Source organism: Martes martes (genome assembly GCF_963455335.1).
Source record: "Martes martes genome assembly, chromosome: 5".
Taxonomy (NCBI): domain Eukaryota; kingdom Metazoa; phylum Chordata; class Mammalia; order Carnivora; family Mustelidae; genus Martes; species Martes martes.
The window spans coordinates 148,594,669-148,622,612 of record NC_137892.1 but is presented as its reverse complement, the minus strand read 5'-3'; the positions used below and the strand labels follow the sequence as shown (position 1 = coordinate 148,622,612).

The 27,944-nt window shown below is 34.9% G+C and overlaps 1 protein-coding gene across 1 annotated transcript in view; it reads right to left on the bottom strand.

The window, feature by feature from the left end:
* CDH12 (cadherin 12) overlaps positions 1–27,944 on the bottom strand; it is a gene marked incomplete at both ends in the record, with an annotated part of 268,874 nt that overhangs the window by 40,711 nt on the left and 200,219 nt on the right. Inside the window, 1 exon segment of the mRNA XM_080804545.1 lies at positions 11,739–11,926. Within this exon segment, the coding sequence (XP_080660671.1) occupies positions 11,739–11,926 (188 nt within the window).

The window sequence follows — 27,944 nt, the reverse complement described above, 5'->3', positions numbered from 1 at the left end:
TTGATTTTCTTCCATTTCCATCTCTTTCCTGTTAGGAATTACAACTTATCTTTAAGCCCAGTAACAGTAAAGAATGGCGCGCATATGGGGCACCTGGGTGGCTCAGTGGGTTAAAGCCTCTGCCTTCAGCTCAGGTCATGATCCCAGGGTCCTGGGATCGAGCCCCACATCGGGCTCTCTGCTCAGCAGGGAGCCTGCTTCCTCCTCTGTCTCTGCCTGCCTCTCTGCCTACTTGTGATCTCTGTCCAATAAATAAATAAAATCTTTAAAAAAAAAAAAAAAAAAAAAAGAATGGCGCGTATAGTACACCATGCTTGATATTATGGTTATTGCTGAATAGAAATAGAACATCGGGAATTTTTGTAAATTTGAAATGCTCTATGAATGTTAAATATAATTTTCCATCATAGTGACCCCATCATCATCATCTCCTTCTTCTTCCCCCCCTCCTTCCCCCCTCCTTCTTCTTCTCCCTCATCATCTTCTCCTCCTCCTCCTCCCCCTCCCCCTCCTCCTCCTCCTCCTCCTTCTTCTTCCCCTTCTTTTTTTTTTTTTTTTCTTTTTTGGTGACTCCTATTTTCTAAAGTAAAACTACTATGACTTTAACACCTTGGATCCTTTTGCCTAGAAAGCAAATTGAGCTGTCCTACTTTAGAAGTACACCTTTTTGTGGTCCTAGAATTAACTTCTTAGAATATAGGAGCTAATACCAACTGTTTCCCTTTTCCCTCTCTAGTTTCTCCTAGACATTAAATTGCTCCTGATTATCTGCATGGTTAAGAGAATTCATTCTAGACAAGATCTTCCATTTATTTACCTACTTGGTGACATGCCTCACCCACCTGATGGACTGACGCCTACTTCAAAGTCCATTTCAACCCAGAAATGGAAGGAGAATGCTGAAAACTTTTCCACACTTTTTCTTTGTCCTGATGTCAGGATATCAAAACATAGCCTATGCCTTTCCAGAACTTCTGAGCTTGCATAGCAGGCAAATATTTGGTGGGCAGGGAGTGAGATGAAATTTTTTGTACACACAGATTATTTTGAGACTGAAAACTTATATTGTGCGGTAATCAAAGAATTCAAGAAAATTCTAAGAGAAATGCCATAATAATATCCTAGATGGCCTTACTTCTTCATGACCCTGACCCTGGAAAATGCCATTTTATAAAAATGAATAGCTCAGAAACAGCAGAGAGAATCAATACTAACCTCTCTCTAGCTGACTGTATTCAAACCACCTGGCTAACTACCTCTATTTTGGGGGGTTGGGGCCAGTGGTGCTGAAGGAGGAAATTCATCTAACTTTACAACCAACGAAAACTCCAATATTCGAATTAGGTATAGAACAAATAGGATTATTTTTTATTCTCAGAAAATTAATCATCTTCTATGACAGAATTCCATTATTAGGAAGTTGAGCTAATTTGGCTCTTGCACAATAAGTAGAAACCTTTATGGCATTGCTTGGGGTCCATTTGATTTTACGAACCTTTCTAGAAAAGTAAGGAAATGATTGATTTAAAAGAATTTAATTGAGTAACTCCCTGCCTCTAAGGGTGTTTCAAGAAAGTAAAGTTAGTAAGACTGGAATTTACAGGGAACAGTTGACATTGTAGGGAGCTGCATGGTAAGAGAGCTAACTTTGGGAAAGCACAATATAATATATTTAGTTATTCTTCAGAGTATCGAGGAGGAACTGGGCAAAGATCACCTTTAATGCACCTTTATTTTTAGCCACTTTCTCAGCTCTTACTTTGCTGGAGTCCAGGTCATGGAAAAGTACATAAAATATTAATTGCTATTTTTTTTTTCACTTCGAAGAGGAATAAGCAATTTTGGCCTAAAATGCAAAACAATAGCTCCCTAGAATTTTCCAGGCCTCAGCATGGGTCTAGATGATGCTGTGTGGAAATGTAGATATATTTTGTGGAATTTGAAAAACAACAGCTTTGGTAGAATTCCAAGATGTCCTCCAGATTTCTGTCCCATGACCAGCACTCTTGTATAATTCCCTTCCCTTAACTGGGTGAGCCACCTGTGAATTGCTTTGGATACCAGCCCAGGAATTCAAGTTTTATGGAAAAATAAATGATGCAACTATAACAAGGGGTCTTCTTCACATGGGGTTGAGTTCACTAGAAAGAAGATTTTACTTGAGGGTCGGACCTATTCATGAGAGCTGTTAAAAGAAAAGCAGTACAAATCAATCCCCCTTGGCCTTGAAGAAGTAAATTTGTGAGGGTAGGAGCCACCTGGCAAGTGTCTAAGGGATGCCCACAGGAGCTGAGAGTGAAACATGGCCAGTATTTGTCAGGAAACACAGCCCTCCGTCATAAAGCCACGAAGAAACAGACACTATCAACAACCGGTAAGCTTGGAAAACATCTCTAAGCTTCAAATCAGATCACACCCCAGCATACATCTTGATTTCAGCCCAAGAGATTTCAGCGGAGGACCCTGTTATGGCATTCTCTGACCCTCCATAGCTGTGTTTTCATCACTCTTACTTTTCACTCCCCTCCATTGGTTCAATTTTTATGATTAACATGTACCTGTATTATTTTTCCAAGAGAGAACAGTCTTCACTCAACGGTATGTATCCGTAAGTGATTAAGACTCTACTTTCTCAATCATTTAGTAGTTCTTACTGGTCAATGGAAGGGAAAATTTTCAATCAATGCAAATCTTTATCCAAAACAGAATTGACGATTTTCAAGACAAGGAGAGAACAGATTCATACCAGGCTGAACCATGATGAAAAGGTAAGAGGGATAAGATCTTGGAAGGTAAGGTCGGGTAAGGTACAAAGATAACACTTTCAGATCAAGGGCAGAATTCCAGAGGCATTTTATTCTGTCTTTCAATAAACATTTCTGGAACATCCGTCCATGTTCCAGACATCATTATTGGTGCTAGAACCAAGCAGACAAAATCACTCTCTGCAAGGATTTTGATGTCTTCTAGGACTTGATGGACAACAGTAGAGACATATGCAAAATATATAGTGCATTGGGTGACAATAAATACTATGGTGTAAAGTGTAAAACTTGGGAGACAAATGCGTGTTCTGTGTATTGGGGGTAGATGGGAAAGTTTGTGTGTATCCTATAGCCATTGAGGAAGGAATTCAACTCAGCAACTTACGAAAAAGTAGTGAAGTAATTATTTGAGGGATAACACTGAGGGATAAAAGTTGTTACATTATAGGTGAGAATGCCCAAACAACAAAGGGGAAAAAATCAAATGCGGCCATTTTTAAAAGCTGAATTTGGGTTTTGTTTTGTTTTGTTTTGTTTTTTAATATTTTATTTATTTATTTGACACAGAGAGATCACAAGTAGGCAGAGAGGCAGGCAGAGAGAGAGGGGGGAAGCAGGCTCCCTGCTGAGCAGAGAGCCCGTTGCGGGACCTGATCCCAGGAGCCTGAGATCATGACCTGAGCTGAAGTCAGAGCCTTAACCCACTGAGCCACCCAGGTGCCCTGAATTTTGTTTTTTGACAAATTTCAACAGCATCTCAGTTTTAAAATATAAAAAAAAAAAAAATCTTAAAAAAAAAACACAATGGAATGACCAGACAGAAAAGTATTTTCTAAATAAAATTATTATTAAAGTGAAGAAACATATTTCATTAAACTTAATTCTAAAAAAATTTGTCACAGAACTATTTTTTAGAAATGCATTTAATTTTTCCGTGCGTAAGTTACATTCCGGGTTTTTGTGCACTCCAAATTTTTGAGAGTTTTAATGAATTAACTTAAGAATCATGGGCATTATTAGTTTCACGACCCTATTTTAGTGACAACACTTTTTGGAACAAATTCAGTACCTAATTCAGCGACAATTCAGTAAGACAAAATAAAACAGAAACGAACATTAAAAGAAATTCTAGTGCTTCTAGTTGAGAATTTGGGGTAAGATTTTCCCTAAAAATGAAAGAAGATTTAAGATTTAAGATAAGATTTAAGATTTACTTAAGATTAACTTAAGTAAAACACGTTTTATAAGCACACACAGTATAAATCATGATTATCTAAGGAGGCCGATTATCTCTTGAGCTTCCTGGAATAACCAATCTCACATTTTACTTCTAACATATATTGTTTGTAACAATAGTTACAACAGTTCATATGCTTTTCAAACAAATATTATAATTTACTGCAAGCTGTGCGATTTTTTAAAAGGTTATCTTTCTTCTCTGAGTTTATTTCTCATTTGTATATAATTTATAAAGTATGTTAAGCTTAGTATTGAGAACTAAAAAAAAAAAAAAAAAAAAAAAATGCATCATCAATTAAACCAGTAAACCAAGTAAAACATGTGTCCTTTAGTCAGCAAAAGGTGTAAATATCCTGTATATTTCAGGTATTTCCTTTATCATGACAACAGAAAGGTAGATACAATGAAGTGCCTTTAGGCAGCTAAAACACAGTAGAAATAATCAGATGTGTTTAAACTACGAATGCTGTAAGTATCATAGGTGTTTTGACAGAAATGCTGACATTTGGGGAGGAAGTAAGAAGTGATCAACTTCCTGAGGGACTCATGGAGGTCTTCGGTGTGAGGTATGGGAGAAAACTGAAGAAAAAAAAAAAAAAAAAAAGAAGGAAGGAACCAATTAAGATACTCATGTGGGGCACTGTCTTCTATGCAAAAGGAAGAATAGCATATTTGGTAGAAATTGCAGTGAATTTGATACAGGTAGAATGTGGCATGTGTGTGTGCAAGAGATGAAAATTAAAAATACACTCTTTGCTCTGTATCTTATTAATGATGGAAACAAAAAAAAGGATTTAAGCATGAGAGTGAGAAGAACTGAGGAAAGGCTAAGCTAACTGAAGACAAGCAAGGTGTCATCCTCCGCGAATAGCCATCTGCCGTGGTCGGAGGAATAACCAAGGGCAAGTCAACCCAGTAGGAGGAGAAAGAGGGAAATTTTCACCCACGTTGAGGACAAACCAGCAGCCAGGCTTCACGCCCTGTTTGGCCAGAGGAGCTGATGGCAACAGAAACAGCATAAGCAAAAGCCTAGATCTGGGGGGTTAAGAAAATGGAGAGGAGGCGGAGCCTTATCTAGAAGGAAGATAAGAACAGGAGCACTTTTGTTGGGAGAGGAGAAGAAATTCGATTTTGGTCCGTCTGAGTTTGAACACACTGTAGGACAACAGCTTTAAATGCCTGTGAGGGAGCAAAACAACATCCTTTGGTAATTTCGGTTTGGGAGCTAGTTTAGAGTTCATGAGACTGATGAGCGAAGTTAGGTAAGGTTGTTTCAAAGAGAGGATGACAAATACTTGCAAAAACTGGGACATAATATTTGCAGAAACAAATAAAGAACACCACTTATTTTTCTTTAAGCTTATGGATGCATGCAGACTACTTAGAAATAGGAGAGTTTTAAACTTAATAAATTAAGATCTATGTTTGGCTATATAAAAAATGTTACTGCAATTTATTTTTCCCCTAGAGTTATTCAAAAATTAACCACATGATGGTGCTATCCTACCAAATCTTTTGGTGTGAATGCCTTTTCTGGCTGTCTAACTCCAAGAAGAAAAGGAGTTTTACTAACAGGGCATAAGTAACATAATGAATGGCTCCATGGGACCTGCTGAGAGCTTAGCCTGCTTACTAGAAAATCCTGGAGAAGAATAAAGCATTTCCTTTCTTCTTTTTTATTTTTCCTTTCCTTTTCTTTTCTTTAAAAAAAAAAAAAAAAAAGAATTCTGCTTTGGATTCAGTGTGATCACAGTTACGTTTATTTGGGATGAAATAATATTTCCAAGTCACATCAAATGGTAGAATTCTTTTTTAAATCAAGAAGTTTTACTTATTTAAAAATAAAGAAATCACTTCATCATTCTTTACTTTAAACTTACGCTATCTTTATTTAGTCGTTAGCAATAGATACTTTTGTAGAAATGGCAGAGAACGGCTTGAGAAATTAGGCAAGATAATAAAATTGTCCTTTTGCACAACTTAAATATTTACCCCTCTATTTTAATTGTTTTAATTTCTTCATAGTGACAAGAAAAAAAATACAGTGCTTCTATAAATATATTTCTATTTTCGCCCTTGAATGTTTTCAACTCATGCAATTTCGTATTTAGACCTGATAAGCCTATAAGTGCGTAATAAACACATGTTTATTTTCGGTTATCCAGTAGAAAACAAACAACTGAGTAACATATATTTCAATTACCTTCTCAATTAAGAAAAAAATTGCTGAGGGGTGCCTGGGAGGCTCCGTCAGTTAAGTGCCTGCCTCTTGATTTTGGCTCAGGTCATGATCTCAGAGTGGTGAGATCAAGCCCCGCATTGGGCTCTGCATCAGGCTCTGCCTCAGGCTCCACACTGGGCCTGGAGCCTGCTTGAGATTCTCTTTCTCCCTCTTCCCCCCTCCCCTTCCTCTCTCATGTGCTTTCGTTCTCCCTCTAAAAATAAATGAATGAATTAAATTGCTGAATTTAAAATGCCTTATGCTCTCATTTTATTTATTTGCGTATCTGGGAGGGAGAAACAGTGAAAGAACAAGCGCAGTGGGGGAGGGGCAGAGAGCATGAGGAAGAGAGAGAAAATCTTAAGGAAAATCTTAAGAAAATCTCCAGGACCACCTGAGAGCCCACCTCCGGGCTGCATCGCATGACCCTGAGATCATGACCTGCGCCAAAATCAAGAGTCAGAGGCTTCACTGACTGAGCCACCCAGGCGCCCCCTTACACTCTCATTTTAAATGTAGCCCATCTCCTAATTTTTAGATGGGATGAAAAATTTAAAGGTATTATTCTGTTAGTGTCCGTGTTTTTAATGCTTTAACACTTAAGAACTTATAGGGCACTCTTGATTCGTTTAAATTTTGCTTGATGCGATATGACATAAATGGAGACTAAGAGTAGTTTTTTTGTGTGTTTTGTTTTACTTTTTACCAGTAGGTTGTGCCTTGAGAAGATTTATAATGCTTCAAACTGCTAGTCTGAATTCAAAGTGACACAGTGAAATAACACTGTCGTATTGCTCGTAAACTGAATCCAAGCAGCTGTTAAAAAATAAATTAATAAAAACGCTTTTTTTTTTTTTCATTCTTTTCAGCTCCTATAAACCTGGCCATCATTTTTATTCACTTTGACCCTCCTCAGAAAGAGAGACGAGAAATACTAAAGGGAAGGCAAATAAAGATTTTGGAGATAAAACAATAATGAGACTATGTGCTTCAGAGAACTTTAAGTATTTTAATTGATTATTAAATGAATTAAGAAAAACTCTGAAAACAAAGAGTATCATATGTTCACGTTAGTCAAACAATTAAAATAACTGACATTTAACAAACAGCTACGTATTCGAAGGTACAATATGTATCTTTGGACTTTCTGAATGCATTAACAAAATAATTCCTATATGAATTTGGTTTTACATTAAAACTCCTTTTTGCAATTTTATGCTGAGATGTTGAAAGGAACATTTTTTAAACGTTTTAAACACTAATTTAAAGACCATCCTATAACTGAAACACTGCCGTTGATGTTTACATACATGTTTGTTATTACACATCCAATTCTTCTGGGACTCCTAAAGCTAAGTGTGAGGTAAACTTTCCTGAGAACTTACAGAATATATGCAGAAATAATTCTATAATACAGTCTCCACACCAACCCCACAGAGGGGGCAAAAAAAAAAACAAAAAAAAACTCTAAAGAATTGAAATTGTTTAAATTAATTTTGAGTTTTTCATGGGCTTTATGCAACAGACTTTTTCTATTTTTATTTTATTTTTATGAAATCGTTCCACCATGTTCAATCAGGTTATATATCTACACATATATACTTGCACACATACACAAAATATAATATATACAGCATATAGGTAGGTAGGTAGGCAAGTAGGTAGACAGGTACAGGTAATAGCTAATTTTAAAATGTTGTTATAGAAGTGTTCTCCTGGGGTATTTTCCTTTTTTTAAGATTTAATAGATGGACTCTGCAAGTTGCAATTTTCTTTCCCAGCAGAACTGTAGGTTAACAGAGAGGGATTTCTTTCGGTGGTTCCTCACTGAGAGATTAAAACAAATTACAACACTAAGAACACATCTATACAAATGCTTGGGTAATTTGCTAGATGATCAGAATATTTATGAAAATATGTTTTGGCTGTTCCTTTACAATCAAACCAGAATCTCACCATTTCTCACAACTTTGATTACTACAAAAGTCATGGTCCATATCTCCATCAGCAGTTTCTGGGATTATTTCTATAGTCTTTTAACTGGTCTGTATTTCTTTCTTTCTTTCTTTTTTCTTTTTCTTTTCTTTTCTTTTTTTTTTTTTTAAGATTTTATTTATTTATTTGAGAGAGAGAGAGAGCATGCACAAGCAGCGGGAAGAGGAGAAGAGAGAGGGAGAAGCAAGCTCTCCACTGAGTAAGGAGCCTGATGTGGGGGCTCAATCTCAGGACCCTGAGATCATGACCTGAAACCAAGGCAGAGGCTTAACCCACTGAGGCACCCGGGTGCCCCTTAACTGGTCTATTTCTATCCTCACTCCCTAGTCATTATTCTCTTGAGAACACCACATTACTTCGGCTTCAAAACAGTAAAGATAATGTATATCTAAAGTCCCCCCAGGCTTCCCCTACCATGATCTAATTCAAGTCCTTAGCCAGGCCTGCAAGGCTGTCCATGATGGGCCCTTCCTCTGCATCTTTGACCTTATCTCTGACAAGGGCAACTGGGGCCCCTTTCGCTGGCTGCACTCCGCCCGCTGGCCTCCTTGCGGTGGCCGTCTGATCTTTGTGGAAGGTGTCTCACTCAGAACTACTACACGAGTCATTTCTTGCTTCCTTCAAGTCTCTGCTGAAATCTCATCCTGCCAACCTTTTTTCGACCACCCATTATAAGAGCCACCACTCTCCATATTCTTTGCATCCCCGTACCCTGCTTTCCATTTCTCAAGCTTGAATCGATCACTGAAGACCGTGCTTTCGGATTGTCTTCCCCCAACTAAGTGGAAGCTGCTTGAGTAGAGAGAGGGTATGGGTCTGTTTTGTTGACTGCTCTAGCCCCAGAATCCAGAGAGGGGTCATGGACTTAGTGGCTTCCCCATCAATGCCTGTTGAATGAAGGAGTGAATGTTAGTTATGGACACTGACCTTTATTTAGATAAGAAATTTTAGGCCAGCAAAATGGACAATTATTCATCCACTGCAGGAAGAGAAATGTATTGGGTATACTTGGAGACAGACTTTTCAGATGCCTTTTCTATATTATGTAAGTCAATTTTAATAACGTTATGTCTTAATTTTACAAATCTCAATTTTAATCTAGTTAAGAAAGAAAATTCTCCAAAAATTTAATACAATAAATGCAACAAAATAAATGACATGACTCTTTTTATGAATCTACCATTAGCTAAAAAGAGAAGAGGTCTATTCTTACAGCTTTAATGAAGATGTATAATAAGTGAATAGTTACAAAAATCATTACTAAATCATTATTTTCTTTTTTAAAAATCATTACTTTCAACGATTAAGCCATTTTGATATAATATAAAGACTATAGTTAGCACAGCACTCCCTTTTCAATTGTGTTTGAAAGTAAATAATAGTGCCACTCATTCTCCTAGATTGACACTTAGACACCAATCATTTATTGGCAGAGATGGTAAATGTGTGTAAATAAAAATATAAATATAAAATGTGTAAATATAAAATATAGCTATAACAACTATAAATATACATACATATATAATTTTTTTAAAAATATAGTATATGCACTATTGACTCTTCTGTACCTCATTTTACTTTGTAAATTTACTTGATTTCATACTTACATTTAATGAAATGTTGATGTAAAATATTTTCTGTTATTTTTCTTATTATTCAGAGAATACGTATTTGCTCCATTTAAATTAACATTTGTAAGTCATTTAAATGTAGTTATTTTTTAGGGCCTCTGGGTGGCTCAGGCATTAAACATCTGCCTTTGGCTTGGGTCCTTATCACAGGGTCCTGGGATGGAGGCCTGCATCAGGCTCCCTGCTCAGCAGGAAGCCTGTTTCTCCCTTTCCCACTCCCCCTGCTTGTGTTCCCTCCCTCAAGCTGTGTCTCTTTCTGTGAAATAAATAAATAAAATCGTTTAAAATAAATAAATAAAAATATAGTTATTTTTTTAAGAAAAAATAAGTGATAAGACTCTTATTGACTTGTTACTGAATTGGAAAGAGAAAAACAGGCAAAACAAGACAAAAACAATAAAGAAGTAAAGTTAATATGAATCTGACAAATACTTTTTAAACCGTACTTTGAAAATGCAACATAAATGTATAATTTTGCTGAATGAGATCATGTGGCTAAAGTAATTTCTAGAAAAGATATAATTTATGTGCAATAGTGAAAATAAAAAGTGATAAATAATCTGTATGGAAATTGTGTTTCTTTTCAGTATTATTTTTATTGCCATATCTATTATTTCTCTGTTGAAATTCGGAGTTCCTGAGCAAATATGGAAACAGAACCCTAATTAATGGGAATAGCTGCAAAAATATTTCTTGTAAGCTAAAATAATTACAATTATTAAATGTATATAATATATGGCAGTTTGGAGGAAATCGAACATACTTTGCAGGAGAGGGGAAAGCAGTACTAAGTTAAATGAGTTTCACTAGTTTGCCTGCAGTCCATTATTGAAAATTCCTATAATTTGCTTCACTGTTATGGAAACAATCTACACATCCCAATCATAACTGATTTTTCTGTTTCTCACATATGCATACCCCTTCTTCATGCCAACCCAACAAAAGACAGACTAACCCCACTAATATTTCTAACTGTGTCCTCCCTTTCTGCAATTCTCTTTTGTAGCCGTTTATTTAATATTACTAAATGGTCTTTCAACTCAGTCTGCCTTTCCTCCCTCCCTTTCTCCCTCTTTCTCTCTCAATCTCTTTCCCTCTTTCTCTCCGGTATCCGTCCCTCCTCCTTCCGTCTCTTTCGCTCTCTTATGAGTCCTGCTTTCCACTTACCTCCTGAAAACCCCTCAAGCCCAGCATTACCCTCCATCGCTTCCTCCCTTCCTCAGGAGTACAGGTTACTGACATACGGATTCTTCCACTATGATAGAAACTCTCGCCAACAACGTGTGCATTAGGTATTTATATTCTCAGAAAAGTCATGAAAGGGGCGAAAGCAAGCTTGGTGGGGTTAGAGTTTACTTCTAGGTCTTATTTTTAAATTAATCTTTTTGTTTGAAGTTTGTAACAATAAAAAAAATAAATTACAATTAAATTCTGAAAAGCATTTTTATTTTATTTTTATTTTTTTAAAGATTTTATTTATTTGCTTGAGAGAGAATGAGAGAGAGAGCATGAGAAAAGGGAGGATCAGAGGAGAAGCAGACTCCCGGCCAAGCAGGAAGCCCGATGTGGGACTCGATCCCGGGACTCCAGGATCTTGACCTGAGCTGAAGGCAGTCACTTAACCAACTGAGCCACCCAGGAGCCCTGAAAAGCATTTTTAAATAATTTAATCATATTAATAGGCTTGTTTCAACAACAACAAAAAATATATACCTGTTGAATGGCAGAATACATGTGCCTGAAGAAGTGAATGCTTAAGTCACCTGGTCTTTTTTAATTTAAAAATACTACTAATTGAAGAAAAAATTTCTGTCATTTACAACTTTTAGACATTTTGTTCTTTCGTTAACAGTGGGTAGTCAACTGTTCAAAAACTTGTCTATGTACCTTTTTCAACTTGATGACTCCTTCTTGCGTATCCTCATCTGTGACGATGTCAAACAAATTCCCCCCATCTCCTGGGACGATATTGTATTCGATTTCTGCATTTTGTCCAAAATCAGGATCCACAGCTCTTATTCTTCCAATGGCCGAGCCAATAGGAGAAGACTCCGGAACTTTCAGATGGAAGATACCTGACAAGAAATGTATAATTCATGTTGACAGTGGAATTAGTAAAGTGTATAGAAAGATTACTAGGATAGAAAAATCTACTATATTAAAAGTAAATCGAGTTTAGAACATAATAGTGCAAAATCGAAAGGGAGTTTGCTGTCGAGTTAAGAATTATGATTAGGAGTAGTAACTTCACTTTTCACTTCAATAGGTCCTGCTCTAGAATTTTAATTGGGAATTATAAATAATAAAGTGTGTGAAATTTATATTACTGTGAAGAAGTATTTTACATACTAACAGCCTCAAAGTGAACCTACTATTAAATGGAAGGGCAGAAAAATCCATGTAATTAATTGGTACCAATACCACAGAATCCAGGATATAAAACAGAGATAAAATAAAGAGAGATAGATGATTGATAGATATTTCTAGAAAGTTAAGGTTTATATATATATATATATAAGTTAATATATATCTATATTATATATATATAACATTTATGTGTATGTTATATATATTATATAGATATATAGATATCTATATATTATATATTATATATAATATATATTATATATTATATAGATATATAGGTATATATATAAATATAACACATCTCTCTATCTATATATTTCCTAATATAGAGATATATTAGATATATATAGATATATTATATATAATGTATATATAATATATAGATATATAAAATATATAGATATATACTTTTCTTATATATATTCCATACACATATAGACAGTATTGACCCAGTAAGTATAAATCATTAAGACAAAAAAAGCCTGTAAAAGGATTATTTGTTTGGTAAACCAAAATTTTAATTCATAAAGATTTTAGGTATTGACTAATATTCAACTTATGTTTAGTGTTGTGTAGATTTTTACTGGGTATCCTACAAGGTCTAAAAGCTAAAATCAGGATATAAAGTTCTATTTGCCCCTGATTTTTTTTTTTAATTTTATTTCATTTTTCACCACCAGGTGGAGCACATATATTACTATGATTTTGATACTGAGCCAGAAAAACTCAGAAAAATTCCTATCTATATAAAATATACTAGAATCAGGAAAAATTTGTAATATCTCTTAAAAATAAAAACATTATACATCACTTAAAAGAGTTTTAGAAATTTCATATGGCATAACATGAAGAAAAAGATATAAGCTATTTTACTGACCTGTCATCAAAATATGTATTAAAGGATTAAATAGCTGTTTGTTTAAATAAAAATAAGGAAAGGAAGAGTATGGGAGGAAATAAAAATGTAAATGCAAAACTAATCTCAAAAATATAAAATTTAAATTTTGATGTCTGCTTTCCAGTTTTAATTTCTATTAATGTATTTTGGGTTGTCCTTTCCCATGGTTAAAGTGGCCAGGGTAATTAATTTGTTTAGAACTTCTAGTTACATCAATAGAAATTAAATTAGGAAGGCCTTTAATGTTTCTTGAATGGTAAAGTTCATTCATCAAACTACCTTTCAATATTTCAGCTATTGGCCTCAAGAAATATGAGGAAAAATAATCAATGACACCTTGTAGCGATCTTGCCAAATACTTCCCTTTTTATAAGTCTTGTAGTTCTTTCACGGTTTCAAAATGTGGTCATTTCATTAGCCCTGATAGCAGTTAAACCTTGTCATATACGGCTCATGTCACCCCCATAAAAATAGATATCCACCACTTGCTCCTGTAATGTTAAAATCAGCCTTTTTCACATCAGTGAACATTACCTCATTGAAACATCTACGTAATCTGAAAAGAGCTAAGTATTTACCTAAATTTGTTTGATTCCATGAAAAGAGAAAGTACATTTTTACAGTGGTCAAAAATAGTTGTTCAATTAATCTGATAATTAATTAACAGTATGCCTGCCTTCAAAGGGAAATATGTCAAATCTTTCTAAAAGGACAAATTTAAAAGTTATTTAAATAAATAAATAAACAAATCTGAACACAGGCAAATAATAATAATCTAAGCATAATAATAGAATGTTACATAGATATTACAAAAGAATTTTAGTTAAAGATGTCATATTAACTGATCAAGCTAGCAACTTTTCCTAGGTTAAGATTATGTTTCATTAGATTTTGTTCCCTAAACACTTCACACAGTGGCTGTCATAGAGAGATGCTCAAAGTTTGCAGGATTTACAGTAGAGTTTGGACTTGAGGCAACCAGAGCAAAGAGGAAGACTAAAATCATCGGTTACGTTGTGTACACATCATCTACAAGAAACGTAAAGAGATATCCAAGGGGAATTTGAGTTCCAATAGCCATGACTACATAAACAGAACCTAAAGTGACTTTTGCAGCCTACTTTCTAGAGAGCATGTTTCACAAAAGCCATATTAAACCCTGACCCGATTGAAGAACTTCTGAAAACTAGCAAATATGATGGAGGCTGAATTCTTTTTTTTTTTTAATATTATATTATTTATTTGACAGAGAGCCAGAGAGAGAGAGAAAGCACAAGCAGGAAGACTAGCAGAAGGAGTGGGAGAAGCAGACTCCCCCATGAGCAGGGAGCCCAATGCTTGGTTGGATCGCAGGACCCCGGGATCGAGACCTGACCTGAAGGCAGACTTTAACCAACTGAGCCACCCAGGTGACCCAGTGATGCCTGAATTTTTGTGTAACATGACGAGAAATTACGCAGCAGTTATTTAAGGCTGTACTAAACTTCTCAAACACATGTTATTTTTCATTTCCTTTTTATCTTCCCTTCTTAATGCCTATTAAGCAGAAATATCATTTGTCAGAAACATGTTCACAACCTTTTCCTCTTGTCCTGTGATTGTGATAAAGAACCTGAAGAAACACCAAAAGTCTTGAATCTATACTAGAATTAGTCATATTCCAATGTCATGGTACATCAATAAGGATTAAGAAAGACCTTCATTTTTTTTTTCCTGATAAAATAGAGTAATAGAGAGCTAAGTCGAATAATGTACTGTATATCTTTCTCCAACAGGATATTGAATTAAGAAACTTAAGATGAAAAAATTATCAAAGACAGAGCTGGCAGACAGAGATTTGAGAGAGAGGGGCTGCTGCCATGTGTAGTAGATTTCAAATTTCAGATATTCCCTGCAGTGCAAGGTGGTGATGGTGGTGCGGACTGAGGTGGGAGAGGATTGGATGGCATCTTAGGAAATCATGGACATCCGACGAAAGGACAGGTAGTATTTCTACTTATTGGAGCAGATTCAGATTACTTATTCACTTTTCAAGTTAGCTTTTCATTTGAACAATTAAAAGCCAAATTAAAAGGGGTGCCTGGGTGGCTCAGTGGGGTAAGCCTCTGCCTTCAGCTCAGGTCATGATCTCAGGGTCCTGGGATCCAGCCCCGCATTGGCCTCCCTGCTCAGTGGGAAGCCTGCTTCCCCTCTCTCTCTGCCTGCCTCTCTGCCTACTTGTGATCTCTCTCTCTCTCTCTGTCAAATAAATAAATATATAAAATTTTTAAAAAGCCAAATAAAAGAATTAAAAATCAAGGGAAATAATCTAGTCTGGCAGCATCATTAAGAGATTACAGTTAGTGAAAGTAAATAGAAAAAGATGAGCCAGAATTGAGACCCTCCAATGTGAGAAGAATTTTTAAGTCTGAAAGGTAATCTGAAGGACACCAGATAATGCAGCCTATAAATGAGAGTTCCCCTTTTCAGGACGATATGCTGAAATACGAGTTTTGTGTTTTATAAAAGAACACTTTATGAGGCCAATAACAATAAATGTGAAGATAGCAATTCCTCGTAGTGCTATGTCAATATGAGTTAAATAACAGTTTCCTAAAAAGTGGTCAACATGGAGTATGCCCATGAATTTTATAATTATCTAATGGCATTGGAAAACTTGTGATAAATGGAAATAGTAGCATTCTTCAAAATGACTGACTCACGAGCATCCACTAACATGCTCCACCAAAATTAAGATATAGTAGAAGGGAAACAGTGATTCACCACTTACATCTTCTTTGTGGATTGAGATTTTAGTGTACATAAAACACAAATATACAGAGCACTGAATTTTCTGTTCTTTATATCGCAGACACAGTTTAGAAAGGTGAAAGACACATTCATTAAGACAAGCATTTCTAAAGAAAATATTGTAGTTAGTAATAAAGTTTAGAGACTATGGAACAAGTCAGAGAAACTATGCATTAGTCATGTCATTTTTTTAGGTTCTGTCGGTTTATTTCCAGTGACTTGACATTTTATCATTTCTGGAAACTCGACAGCAATAAAGCTGGGGTCATTCAGATTAATTCAAAACTGAAGTAATCTTCAGCTGTGCCAAAGTTGGATTGCTTTTGATGTACTATGTAATTACAGTCCCATCATCTTCTGCGTGTCCTACTTTGACGCATATGAAACATCTTAATGGCACTACCTGTACAACACAGATTAAGAAATAAAACAGGTGACAAGAAATTGTTCAGAGTCAATAAGAATATATACTTACATACTCATCAAATATACATGCTGTGTTTAAAAGAAAAAAAAAATGTTCCCATGGAAAAGGAGAAAATGACATGCAGTGAATTTAGATGGAATTATAGAGATCAAATTCTAAAACTTCTTACAGATAACGCTCCCTATTAATTCCAGAGATAAAAGTATCTATTACTCAGTTATTGCCTAAATGGATCTCCCCTCAGGAAGTATGTTGTTTAGAAAAATAGACTTTGATTATTCTTTGGTTATTAAGACACACACTGGGTTTGTGTGTGTGGCTGGTGGCATTCACTGATAACCTAAGGAAATGATATACAACGTTCTCCTTCCCTTTTTTCTATGAAAAATTTCCAAGTAGTGATGAAAATACCAAAAGAGATATATTTACTTAACAAAACATGAATTAATATGTTAAAATCGCCTCAGAAATAAAAGTTAAAGGACCCCAAAAATATATTAAGTGAATGCATTATATAATACCGTAACAACATTCAGTAATAAGAATAACAAGTGAAAAGACAATGGAATGATCCATTATAAATTATCTTTTGAAATACACTTTATGTTTATTATAATAACTGAAGATAGTCAAAACAATATATAAGAAGTCAATGTTCAGTTTCACAGAGAACTTACTATACTATATACGAAGAGTAATGAATTTGGAAGTAATGAATGTATATTTTTAAATAGTAGAAAAACAAAAATATTGGAAAGTTTAAGTGGAAATTATTTTAAGTTGATTAAGAACATTAAACATTTTTAGGAACATGAAAACATATTATCTGAGAGCACATAAACAGATAATTCCTTGAAGTGTTACATTTATGTTTAAACTTCAGAAAATAAGGTATATTACCATTAAACTTTTGATTCAGTGACTCAATTCATTTAACTGTTCAAATAGTGATCTCACAGGTATGTGTTTGTGATTTACCATCTAATCACATAACAATGGAATATTTCTTTATCAATATTTTATTGCTTTAATTTCTTAAACAAATAATAGCACACAAAACGATTTCACCTTGTCTAAAGAAAATAAAAAAGGAAATGAAGCAAACAACATTTCTGTATGAGTAAAAAGGAGCTTTATATATATTATTAACCTGTTATAGCCTCTTACTAGCTCTGTGAGCTGAGGTAAAATATTTAATTTTTTTTCTTGATCTGTAAAATTGGAATGATGATGATGTCACTTACATAATAATTTATGAAACTCCTAAGTGGTATCTATTATACAGTTACTTTTCAAATAGCAATTCTATAGATAATCTCCATATCTGTATTATACTATTTTCCTGTAGGACTGGCAGTAATCAACAGGAAACTGCCTACAGAGGTATGGAGATAAAAGGAAGGGAGGTGTTAAAGAAGTTCTGAAAAGCCATTTTCATTCTAGCTGAAACATTTTTCCCATATCTTGAAAATTGAAGGATTCAAGAATAAAAATATCTTGGTGATTGAAGAACATATTAAATGCCCTGTATTTCCTCAAAAGCCTGAAGCTGTGACTATTTTCAATATGTCCAAATTAAAGTAATAGAAATATAGCCCACAAGGAAAAACCATCCTGGTAACAAAGTTGGATTCAAACTAGATTTTAGTCAAGCGTACTAAGCACACAGTGAGTGGAATCTCTTGGTAATGACAGAGACAGCCAGTCCTGCTCATTCTTAGGATGGGTTTTGGATAAACAAATTTCTAGAAGTGTCCAGTATTTGGAAGCAAGAGCTTTACTGTATTGGCCAAATTAATGCATCTTTTTACAAAGGTTACAATTGCCTGCTCTAGACTTTACTTAACCATATCCATGAAAATGAGTGCCATATACACAATATCCAATATATTGATGGATTTATAAATTCTATAAAATTTTATATTTTCTATATAATAATAGCAGTATTTTTATTTTATTTTATTTTATTTTATTTTATTTTATTTTATTTTATTTTTGCTCAGAGATATGAGAAATTGATTCCTCTAAACTGTCTAGTTTTGAGCAGCCATACACAACACAAAAATTTAGGGCTAGATATTGAACTGTCCTTTTTAAATTTCCTTTGGGTAGTAGATTAGTTGGTAAACCTTCCAATAACTCAGATTATTGATATGTGATTCACTGCAAATCTTAGTAGCTTACTCCATGGAATGATAAAGAAAAAAACAAAACAAAACAAAAACAAAATACAAAACAAACTATATTTATCCCAATGTCATTTATTACGTAGTGAAGGAGGTAGGTATTAATTAAACAATCACACCAATGAAGTAAAATCACCAAGACACATGAGGAAAGTTAACCTAATTCTAGGCACTTTCTATGATACTTAAGCTGAGAATTGGAGTTGAGTCAACTAGATGATGTTGAGTGTGTGAGGTCAGCTGGTAGAAAACATTCCAAATAGTAGAAACTATATGAGAAAGCCAAAAATTATCATAATCTTCTACCTTCCTATTTTGTTCAATTTATGTAACAAATTTATGAATTTATAAATTTATGTTAAAATAAATTTATGTTAAATAAATTATGTAACATAAATATGTATTTGTACAGATAGTAGATATCAACTTTAATATGAAATACAAATAACTTTAACATTAGTTAATATCACTATATTGATCTCTCCACATCCAGTAATTCATTATCATTTTAACATTGCTTTTTTTTTTTTTTTCCTTATTTCAATATCATATTAACCTATGGCCTAGATATCTTGCTCATGTTATCACTGCTGGCTGGTAAAACTCAACCCTTGATAATGATAATTACTCTTTTTCTCAAGAACGTGCAACTGACTGAGGAAAACCAAAGAGAAGCAGCTGGATACCGCTATAAATTTTGATTACTAACCTCAAACGAACTTGCAAGATTGGTTGCAAATTGGATACAAATTTGCAAAGGTAACTTATTATCATTTGCTATGACCTCTGTTTTAAACTAATTTATTTTCCACCAATCTCTGCTTTACCTTTTTACTACAGATCTTCCTCACCTTGCAATGAGGTTAGGTCCCAATAAACCCATTATAAGTTGAAAATATTGTAACTTGAAAATGCATTTAATATGCCTAACCTACTAAACATCGTAGTTTAGCCTCGCCTACCTTAAATATGCTCAGAACACTTATATTAGACTACAGTTGGGCCACATCATCTAATAGAATGCCTATTTTATAATAAAGTGTTGACTCTTTCATGTAATTCACTGAACACTTTTGAAGGTGAAAAACGAAAATGGTTGAAAATGTATCAATTGCTTATCCTCATGATGCCATGGCTGACTGGGAGCTGTGGCTCACTGCCTTTACTCAGCATCATGAGAGAATATCATACCACATATAGCTCGTCTGGGAAAAGAATAAATTTCAAAATTCAAAGTACGGTTTCTACTGAATATGCGTTATTCTTACCACTGTAAAGTAAGTTGAACCATCATAAGTTGAAGACCATCTCTGTTGGTAACTTGGTCTCGTATGTCACAGAAAAAAATAAACTCATATCACATAAGAGATAGCTCAGCTTCCTGTACTTTCAAACACTCCCACATCAGTATTACTGTTAAATTGAAAAAATAAAATATGTAAAATGTAATGAAAACACGTTTCTTTTCTTTGTCTTCCGCCGCTCCTTCAGACTTTCTTCAGTGAGTTAGGTAAGCTTTGTCTTTTCTTGGATGAAGACTATGGCAAGCCATCGTTTCTGTTCACCTTTAAATAATAGACAGTCCTATGTTCACTTTAATTCCGAAACACTAGATTTGGAAATTAGAAATTCCCAATATTTCATATTGTTACATATTACATTATGTAAAATTATATCTTATACATAAAAATTTTGTGTTACACAAAATTATATACATTAAACGTTATTATATATTACATTATAGGAAATTAAGACTTCTGTCTGCCTCCCTGTCTCCAAGGCATTCTGGGCCAGTAGCTGATGGGACTTTGATTTAGGATATGAATGGTGTGGAGGGTTTCTGTCTGTCTCATCATCCACTTGTCAGAAGTGTTTTCACCTCATCATAGTGGGAAGCAAAGCTAGGTTGTTGGGTTGTTATCACTTGAATGGATAGTTTTTTTCTTCTCTTGGACTAACCCCACTGGTTTCAGTGGCCTTTTGGGGAGTCCCTTGGGAGCTTCTCCTACTACATAACCATGACAAAAGGCATTACCTCTGCTTTGATATAACACTCCCCTTAGGCTCTGGATCTCCCAACAATCCATTCCACACACTGATTCTCACTTCAAGGAAAATCTCTTTGGCAGAACTTAAAATGACTCTGGACTGGTTATTCTGCTTACACATTTCTAACCCCTCCTTTTGTTGTCATATAACTACTTTCCCAAACAAAATCTTTTTCCCCAGTCTCTGCTCTTTCTGAGGACACTTTCACTTTCTTAAGCATAAGGCAAGCCTGGGACCACAGATTTCTCCCATTTTCCGAAAGATTATGGCAACATTTCCTGGATTTTATCTTTGATCCTTGGTGAAGGAAGACTCCTGTCACAAGACTTGAGAGGTATAGGAAGGAAGTATAGGTATAGGTATAGGAAGGGTAGTCCCACTCTCAAATATTTTAGATGGGTTTCTCCAAAGAAATCCTTTGTGCAAAATTCTCCCTCCCCGCTCCCCAACTTTACAAAAAATATAAAGGTGAAAGTAGCCTTGCTGTGATTGAGGGCTTCAAGAATCTTAAATGTATCCTGACATGTCTATTGTAAATTCTGAATTTTGTTCTGGGACCATACTTGGCAGTATCCATTGTATCTTAGATTCCAGTGGAAACTTCAATATTAACCTCATACCTATAAAACATCTTCCTCCCTTTTCTCCAGTTTCAAGGTATCCTGAGGTGTCCTTCTCGTGTTTTCTTTTATTAAATTCCAACAATTTGTAAATACGTACTATTTATTAAATAGTCTATCTTCTCTGCTTAAAATACTTCTCAATTCAGATATTCTCAAGAAGACACAAAAAGCTCATATTTAACACACTATAAAAATTTTCCCTTGTTCCAAAATCCAGCTAACCCCTTTTCTTTTCCTTTTCTAACAAAACTTCTTGAAGACAGTCACTGTTCCCTATTCCTATCTAATAATCACTCCATAAGCAGCTTTACATAGTTTCTGAACTCACCACTCTATTGAAACAGTTTCCCCTGAGATCTCCATGACATCCATGTTACTAAATTTGGTGATAACTTCTCAGTAGCACTCAACACTCTTGGTTTTTCCATCTTTTCCTGAAGTACTTTGCTCCTTAACATCTGTGGCACTCTACCCTAGTTCTAGCTTTCTCCCACTACACAGCTTGCTCTTCTTAGCATTCTTTGTTGGTATTTTAAAGATAATGTAGATAAATAATCCTCAAATTTGACTGCCTAAGGGCATTATAAGGAAAGTTAAAAAAAAAAAAAAGCCCAGGAGCCACCTGCATGATTCCAATTTAATTGTTTTGAGTTCAGAACTGAACTACAGAATTGATTAAACTCCCTCCTGTTCTACTTTGCAGTCACAATTAAGAAACTTTGTCTCAAGCTGTCTTTATCTAGACTTTCCTCATCTAGTTTATTTCATCTATCTTATGCTAAACATTCTTTCTATTTCAGTTCCAGTCTACATACATATTTTGTGTTTCATTCATCCTTGGAAAAGTGTTATCTTACTGCAAAATCTCACTTGCATATCTCCAAGGTATCTCAGCCTTGACATAGTCAAAACTTAATTCATAGACTTGCCATGACCCCAAAAGAGCTACCCTAATAGTTTGTCTCAGCAAATAATATTACCATCCCTCCAGTTGCCATTTTTCACCACTATAATTAGTACCACCCTCATAGATTAAATAATTCACCCAGTTTGTATCACTACAGTTGTCCGCTAACTGGCTTTCCTATGTCTACGCAGACTGTCCTCCCTGATTTGCGCTCCATTTTCTATGCTGCACTGCATGGGCAGACAGGGTCATTTCTATCACTTTCAAGTAGAAACTCCATTTCTTCTACCATTAAGAAAATGGCTCAAGGACATATATGAACTTTTAGAAAATCTATGAGTGTCAATATGAAGGAAACAAAGAACTCAAATAGGAATTGCTCCTGAAGTAGAATAGATACATCACCATCATCACCATCATCATCATCATCATCATCATCATCATCATCACTATCATTGTAGCAATTTTTTGTATAGTGATTTCCGTTTTCCAGGTACTGAGAGTATGAGAGAGATACTATTATTTCGATTCCCAGTCAGTAATGTTCCAGTAAATATTTAACAACCAGATAAGCATAGCCGAAATTTTTAGTGTTTCTCAGTTTTTGGGGTGAAAGAACTTCCAGCATGCTGGTTTTCAAGCCAGTGTGACATCACTGAACAGAGCTGGGAGATGTACACTGTTGGCTCTGAGGACACCAGTCTACCATCAACAAATAAAGCAATTGCGGGGCATACAACCAATCACTCATAGGTAATGAGATGAACCAATCAAGTGGCACCTCCGATCTGAAGTCCCCATTTAGTCTGCCCATTTCACTTCACCTGTTTTCACTGCCGGAATGCCATTCAAATGGAGACAATATCAGGTTAACAAATAACTCTTTTTAAAAATACTTTATTTATTTATTTGAGAGAGAGAGGTTGAGAGAGAACAAGTGGTTGAGGGGGAGAAGTAGAGACAGAGGAAGAAGCAGACTACCCACCAAGCAGGGAGCCAGATACAGGGCTGGATCCTAGGACGCTGATGCAGGGTTCGCTCCACCCCAGAACCCTGGGATCATCACCTGGGCTGAAGGCAGATGCTTAACTGATTGAGTCACCCAGACACCCCAACAATTAAGCTCTTTTAAAATGCAAATAATCCAAATTATTCTCAATTTCAGCTACACTGATAAATGCAAATCCCGATTAAGTGTCAATTGGGGTTCGATAGACTTGGGGAAAGTTTCTTTTTTCAATGCTCAGAGAGTAAAACTAATGAAGACACAGAGAAAAGAGCATTGTGGTTCCAGAATTAAAATTACTTCTGCTTCTGCACCCAAGAAAGGAAAGGACATTTATTACATCTCTTTCTGTCCTTCCAATCATACCTTCCTTATTACATAGCTCCTAGCTTTCAAGTACAAAATTTTTCAAGTACAAATTATTATCCTTGGTCCTATAGTTCTGCTAATTTATAGATCCAATAAACACATATCTGTATTTCCCTGCAAAATTAATTTCTCTTTATACCATGATTTTTTTTTCAAGAGATTGCATTGGAAATCCCCAAAAAACTAATTCCAAATGAACTATGAAACATAATCCACTTGTATTACTCAATGACTGCCAGAATCAAGTGTTTCTGATCCTCAAAAATATGTATTTTTTAATATATGTTATCTATATAACCACTACCCCCATTACATAACAGTAAACATGTTGGAAATCTTGGCAAGTGTTCATAACATTTCAAGTCCATCAGTAACATTCCATCGTTTATTCATTTTAGGGAGTACATTTACTATTCCCTTAAAACCTCCATTACATATGTAAACATTTCTTTTGTCTGTGTCCATGTAATTTCTGATCCATCTAACAAAATATGATACATAGATAATTCTCAGTGATTCTGGCCACTAGTTTCACAAAAATATGCAACACTGGGATTTTTATTACAAATTATAAATAGACTTGATACCTTATAAACTAAGGCCTAAAAAATGTCTGGAATTTAAATTCACTTGGGAATACTTATTTACCCAAATGTTTGATTTCTCACAGATTTTTTTTTTTTGAAAAGGTTATGAAAGTAGTTTGGAAAAGTGAAATCTGATAATAGTGTCTTTCTACATAACATGTTGGCTTCTTTTAGCCAAATCAAATTCTTTCAATAGCATCCAATTCATTGGATATATTCATACAAATATTATATCTGAATATTCTTCATATATTCATACATCATACATGTAGACAACTGTTTAAATTTTCTGTCATTGCCTGTGCTTTATTATTTGAATACTTAATATGTCTTCATTATTTCACTGTTTATGCCTAAATTGTCTCACTGGCTTGCTACTCCTCTTCTTTTTGTGTGTAAATTCTATCCCTCATTCCTTCAAGGGCAGCTCAAAGCCATTTTTAATGAAAAATGTTCTTATCTTTGCACTTCCATTTTTTCACAACTCTATGCATATAATCTTTTAAATAACACATCATATTTTTGCATGATCTAAATATTTTGGTACACATTTGCTCTCCACTAACTCTTATTACAGGTTTCAGAAATCAGTGTGGATATTATTTCCTTCAAAATCCTCTCAGATCTACTCTGTAATGATTTGGATGCCCGTCTTATACATCTATGTGTGACTGTGTGCATAAGTCTATCATTTATTTTATTTCAAGTAGTATAATTGTCCATTAACTTAATCTCTCCATTATACATAGAGCTGCTTGAGGGAAGACATTAAATTTTTAAATCTTTTTTATACAGGCAAAAAAAAAAAAAAGATACAGCTTTTTTGCATATACACTTCAATAAAATTAGCGATCAATGAAATATTATGCATTGAATGCTATAATTTATTGTGTCTTATATCTGTTAATAACTAGATTTCTTATGCACACAATGTATCTTGTCCATGGTTATTGCTTATATTCTGTTTAACTCGCATAAAGAAATACTGAAGTTCAGTTTCCCGCCTAAGTAAAGGCTAAGACCAATAATAAGGCAAACATGAAATAGAGAAATTTACCCCGTGTGAAATATATGTTGAATTTAGGATGGTTCACATTGAGGATTAAAAATGATCACCACAGTCAGCAATCTGTGTATTAAAGGGCTGAGGTAGTTGTATTTAAGTTTCTCCTTATATCTTTATTCATTCTCTTCTTGAATTTTCTTATATTCAAAATTTAAATATTTCTTCTTGAGTCTTACTAATTTTATCCATACCTCAGACCTCATTAATTACATCTATGTTTCTCTTAGAAGTACCTGGGCAGCTCAGTCTGTTAAGCATCTGTCTTAGGTTCAGGTCATGATCCCAGGGTCCTGGGATCAAACCCTACATTGGGCTCCCTGCTGAGTGGGGAGTCTGCTTCTCCCTCTTCCTCCCCCTCTGTGTGCACAGGCTCTCTCACTAATAAATAAATCTTTAAAAAAATGTTTCTCACTCCTCTCCCTTCTGTAACCCTCAGTTTGTTTCCCGGGGTGGGTGGGGGGAGAAGATAACAGGGTGATGGGTATTAAGGAGGGCATATGTTGTGATGAGCACTGGGTGTTATATGCAACTAATGAGTCACTGAACACCACATCAAAAACTAATGTTGGCTAATAATATATGTTGGCTAATAATTAAAAAAAAAACAACAACTGTTTCTCTGACTCTGACTTTGATTGTCCCTATATTTCAACTGTTTCCTGTTCATCCCCACTCAATTTCAGCATATTACAGAGAAACCGTTTTCCTACTTAAATCATGTCTTCACACACTCTTTGTCTTATTTATCCTCTGACTCCAATAGGGCACAAAGGCTTTTCCATTCCTGCTACTGAAACTTCCCTCAGTTCTGCCTCTACTTATCTATTGCAAACAACTGCCCGCGGTTTGCTCCATATCTGGTTTCTACTTCAGTCTTAACCAGGTTATCGGAGTCATTTTTCCAACGCGTTGACCTCTGCTCTTGCCCCTCGACAGACAAGCACACACACACACGCGCACGTACATGCTCGCGGGTCAGAGCTGTGCAGTCTCAAACTCCTCTCCTTCCAATCTGTTAAATTCTTAGGTTACATTTCTTCTCAAATGCTATGTTCTTCATAAATATTTTCCCAATAATTCCATTGAGGTTTATTTACCATATTCTAACCATGTCAATAGTTAGTGATCATGTTATTTGGGAGTTTCATTGTGGTTTTATTTATACATTGAGGTATTTGTATTATAGAGTGCCTTGATGGCTGAAAAAAGAAAAGATACCTCATTCAATTCTTCTCTCTTAAAAATCAAGAACAAATGTGTGTGTGGGGGGTGTGTGTGTGTACTTATATATATGATTATATAAAAGTTGGCTATTTTTTCAGTTATTTTGGCTATTAAAGTAGTTTTCATAGATTTTAAAAATAACAAACTTAAGCTTTTTTAAAAAAAACTGGCGAATTGATATTAATAATCAGAGTGTATATACTACTTTACTCTGGATAAAGAGTTTTAAGATAGAATTATCATTATAATGCACATACATCATGAATACCTTTACTATAAAATCATTTAGGAACAAGTCAGTGGATATCAGGCTAGATAAGAATCAATCTAGCTTATAAAGACAGCCTCTAGTCGCCCTAATATTTTAGTAGCATAAGACTACGACTTCACATGAAAAATAATTTCTTTTTTACTTGTCCATAAAAGAGAGTTTTAATAATTTGTTTATTAAGCAACTAGAGACTTCATAAATTAGTTTAATCCTACAACTGGGTTTTATCCAAGCTAAAGTAAAATGAAATCAGAATATCATATTTAAATCAAAATAGTCAGGGTTCTTGGGTGTCTCAGTGGGTTAAGCCTCTGCCTTCGACTCAGGTCATGATCTCAGGGTCCTGGGATCGAGCCCCTCATCGGGCTTTCTGCTCCACAGGGAACCTGCTTCCTCCTCTCTCTCTGCCTGTTTCTCTGCCTACTTGTGATCTCTCTGTCAAATAGATAAATAAAATCTTAGAAAAAAATTAAAAAATTAATCAAAATAGTCATTGCAAATGTCCATGGGTAAAGATAATACTATTTTGGTGATAGAATTATTTTATATTCACTTCCTAAATATTTCTATGGCATTAGAAATTTTTTAAATTGATTTTTTTCGTGTGTATAAAAGGTATACAATAGTCCTAAGATTTTTTTTTTTCTGGTGGCAAATTCAACTACAAATGTAAATGTGAGTTATTTCTTGAGCTACTTCTTTCTTCAATCCATGTCTGATGGTACATTAACTGGAAATTCTGATAAAGGGGAAGCAAAAGACACAAAGAAATGATATAAAAAGAGCCTATGACATACTCTAGTTAGAGAGATACAAAGGAGAAATGGGGATAAGGTTGAAAAGAGGGAGGAAAGAAAAGGTGGGAGGGAGGAGAGGAGAAAAAAATTACTGTTAGATCCTTCAATTGTATTATTTTACTTAATCCTCCCAGAAGTGCTGTATATTACTGTTAAGATGTCTACTTAATTTACTAGCCAAACAGATCCTCTTTTGAGAGGAGAAGAAATCACTACTTGTAATTAATTTGGGACCACAAGTGAAAACTGGAACTGTCTCAAGCAAACCAGGATCTGCGGCCCCCCTATTTATTATCTTAATTTGATGTAAAAACACGAGACAGTGAGAGTTTATTTAGCTTGTTCGGGTCCCAGTGAGTTAATGGTAAAGCTGAGCTTTCCATCATCCGTACCTTTCCGAAAGCCTAGGATCTCTGTGCTCTACAAATCTTACAAACATAAAAACACTCACAGTCTTGGAGAGAATGTCTTTTCAGTTTGATTAGCGGAGAAGTAGATGGAGTGCCCCATGTTCACACTCAGGGCT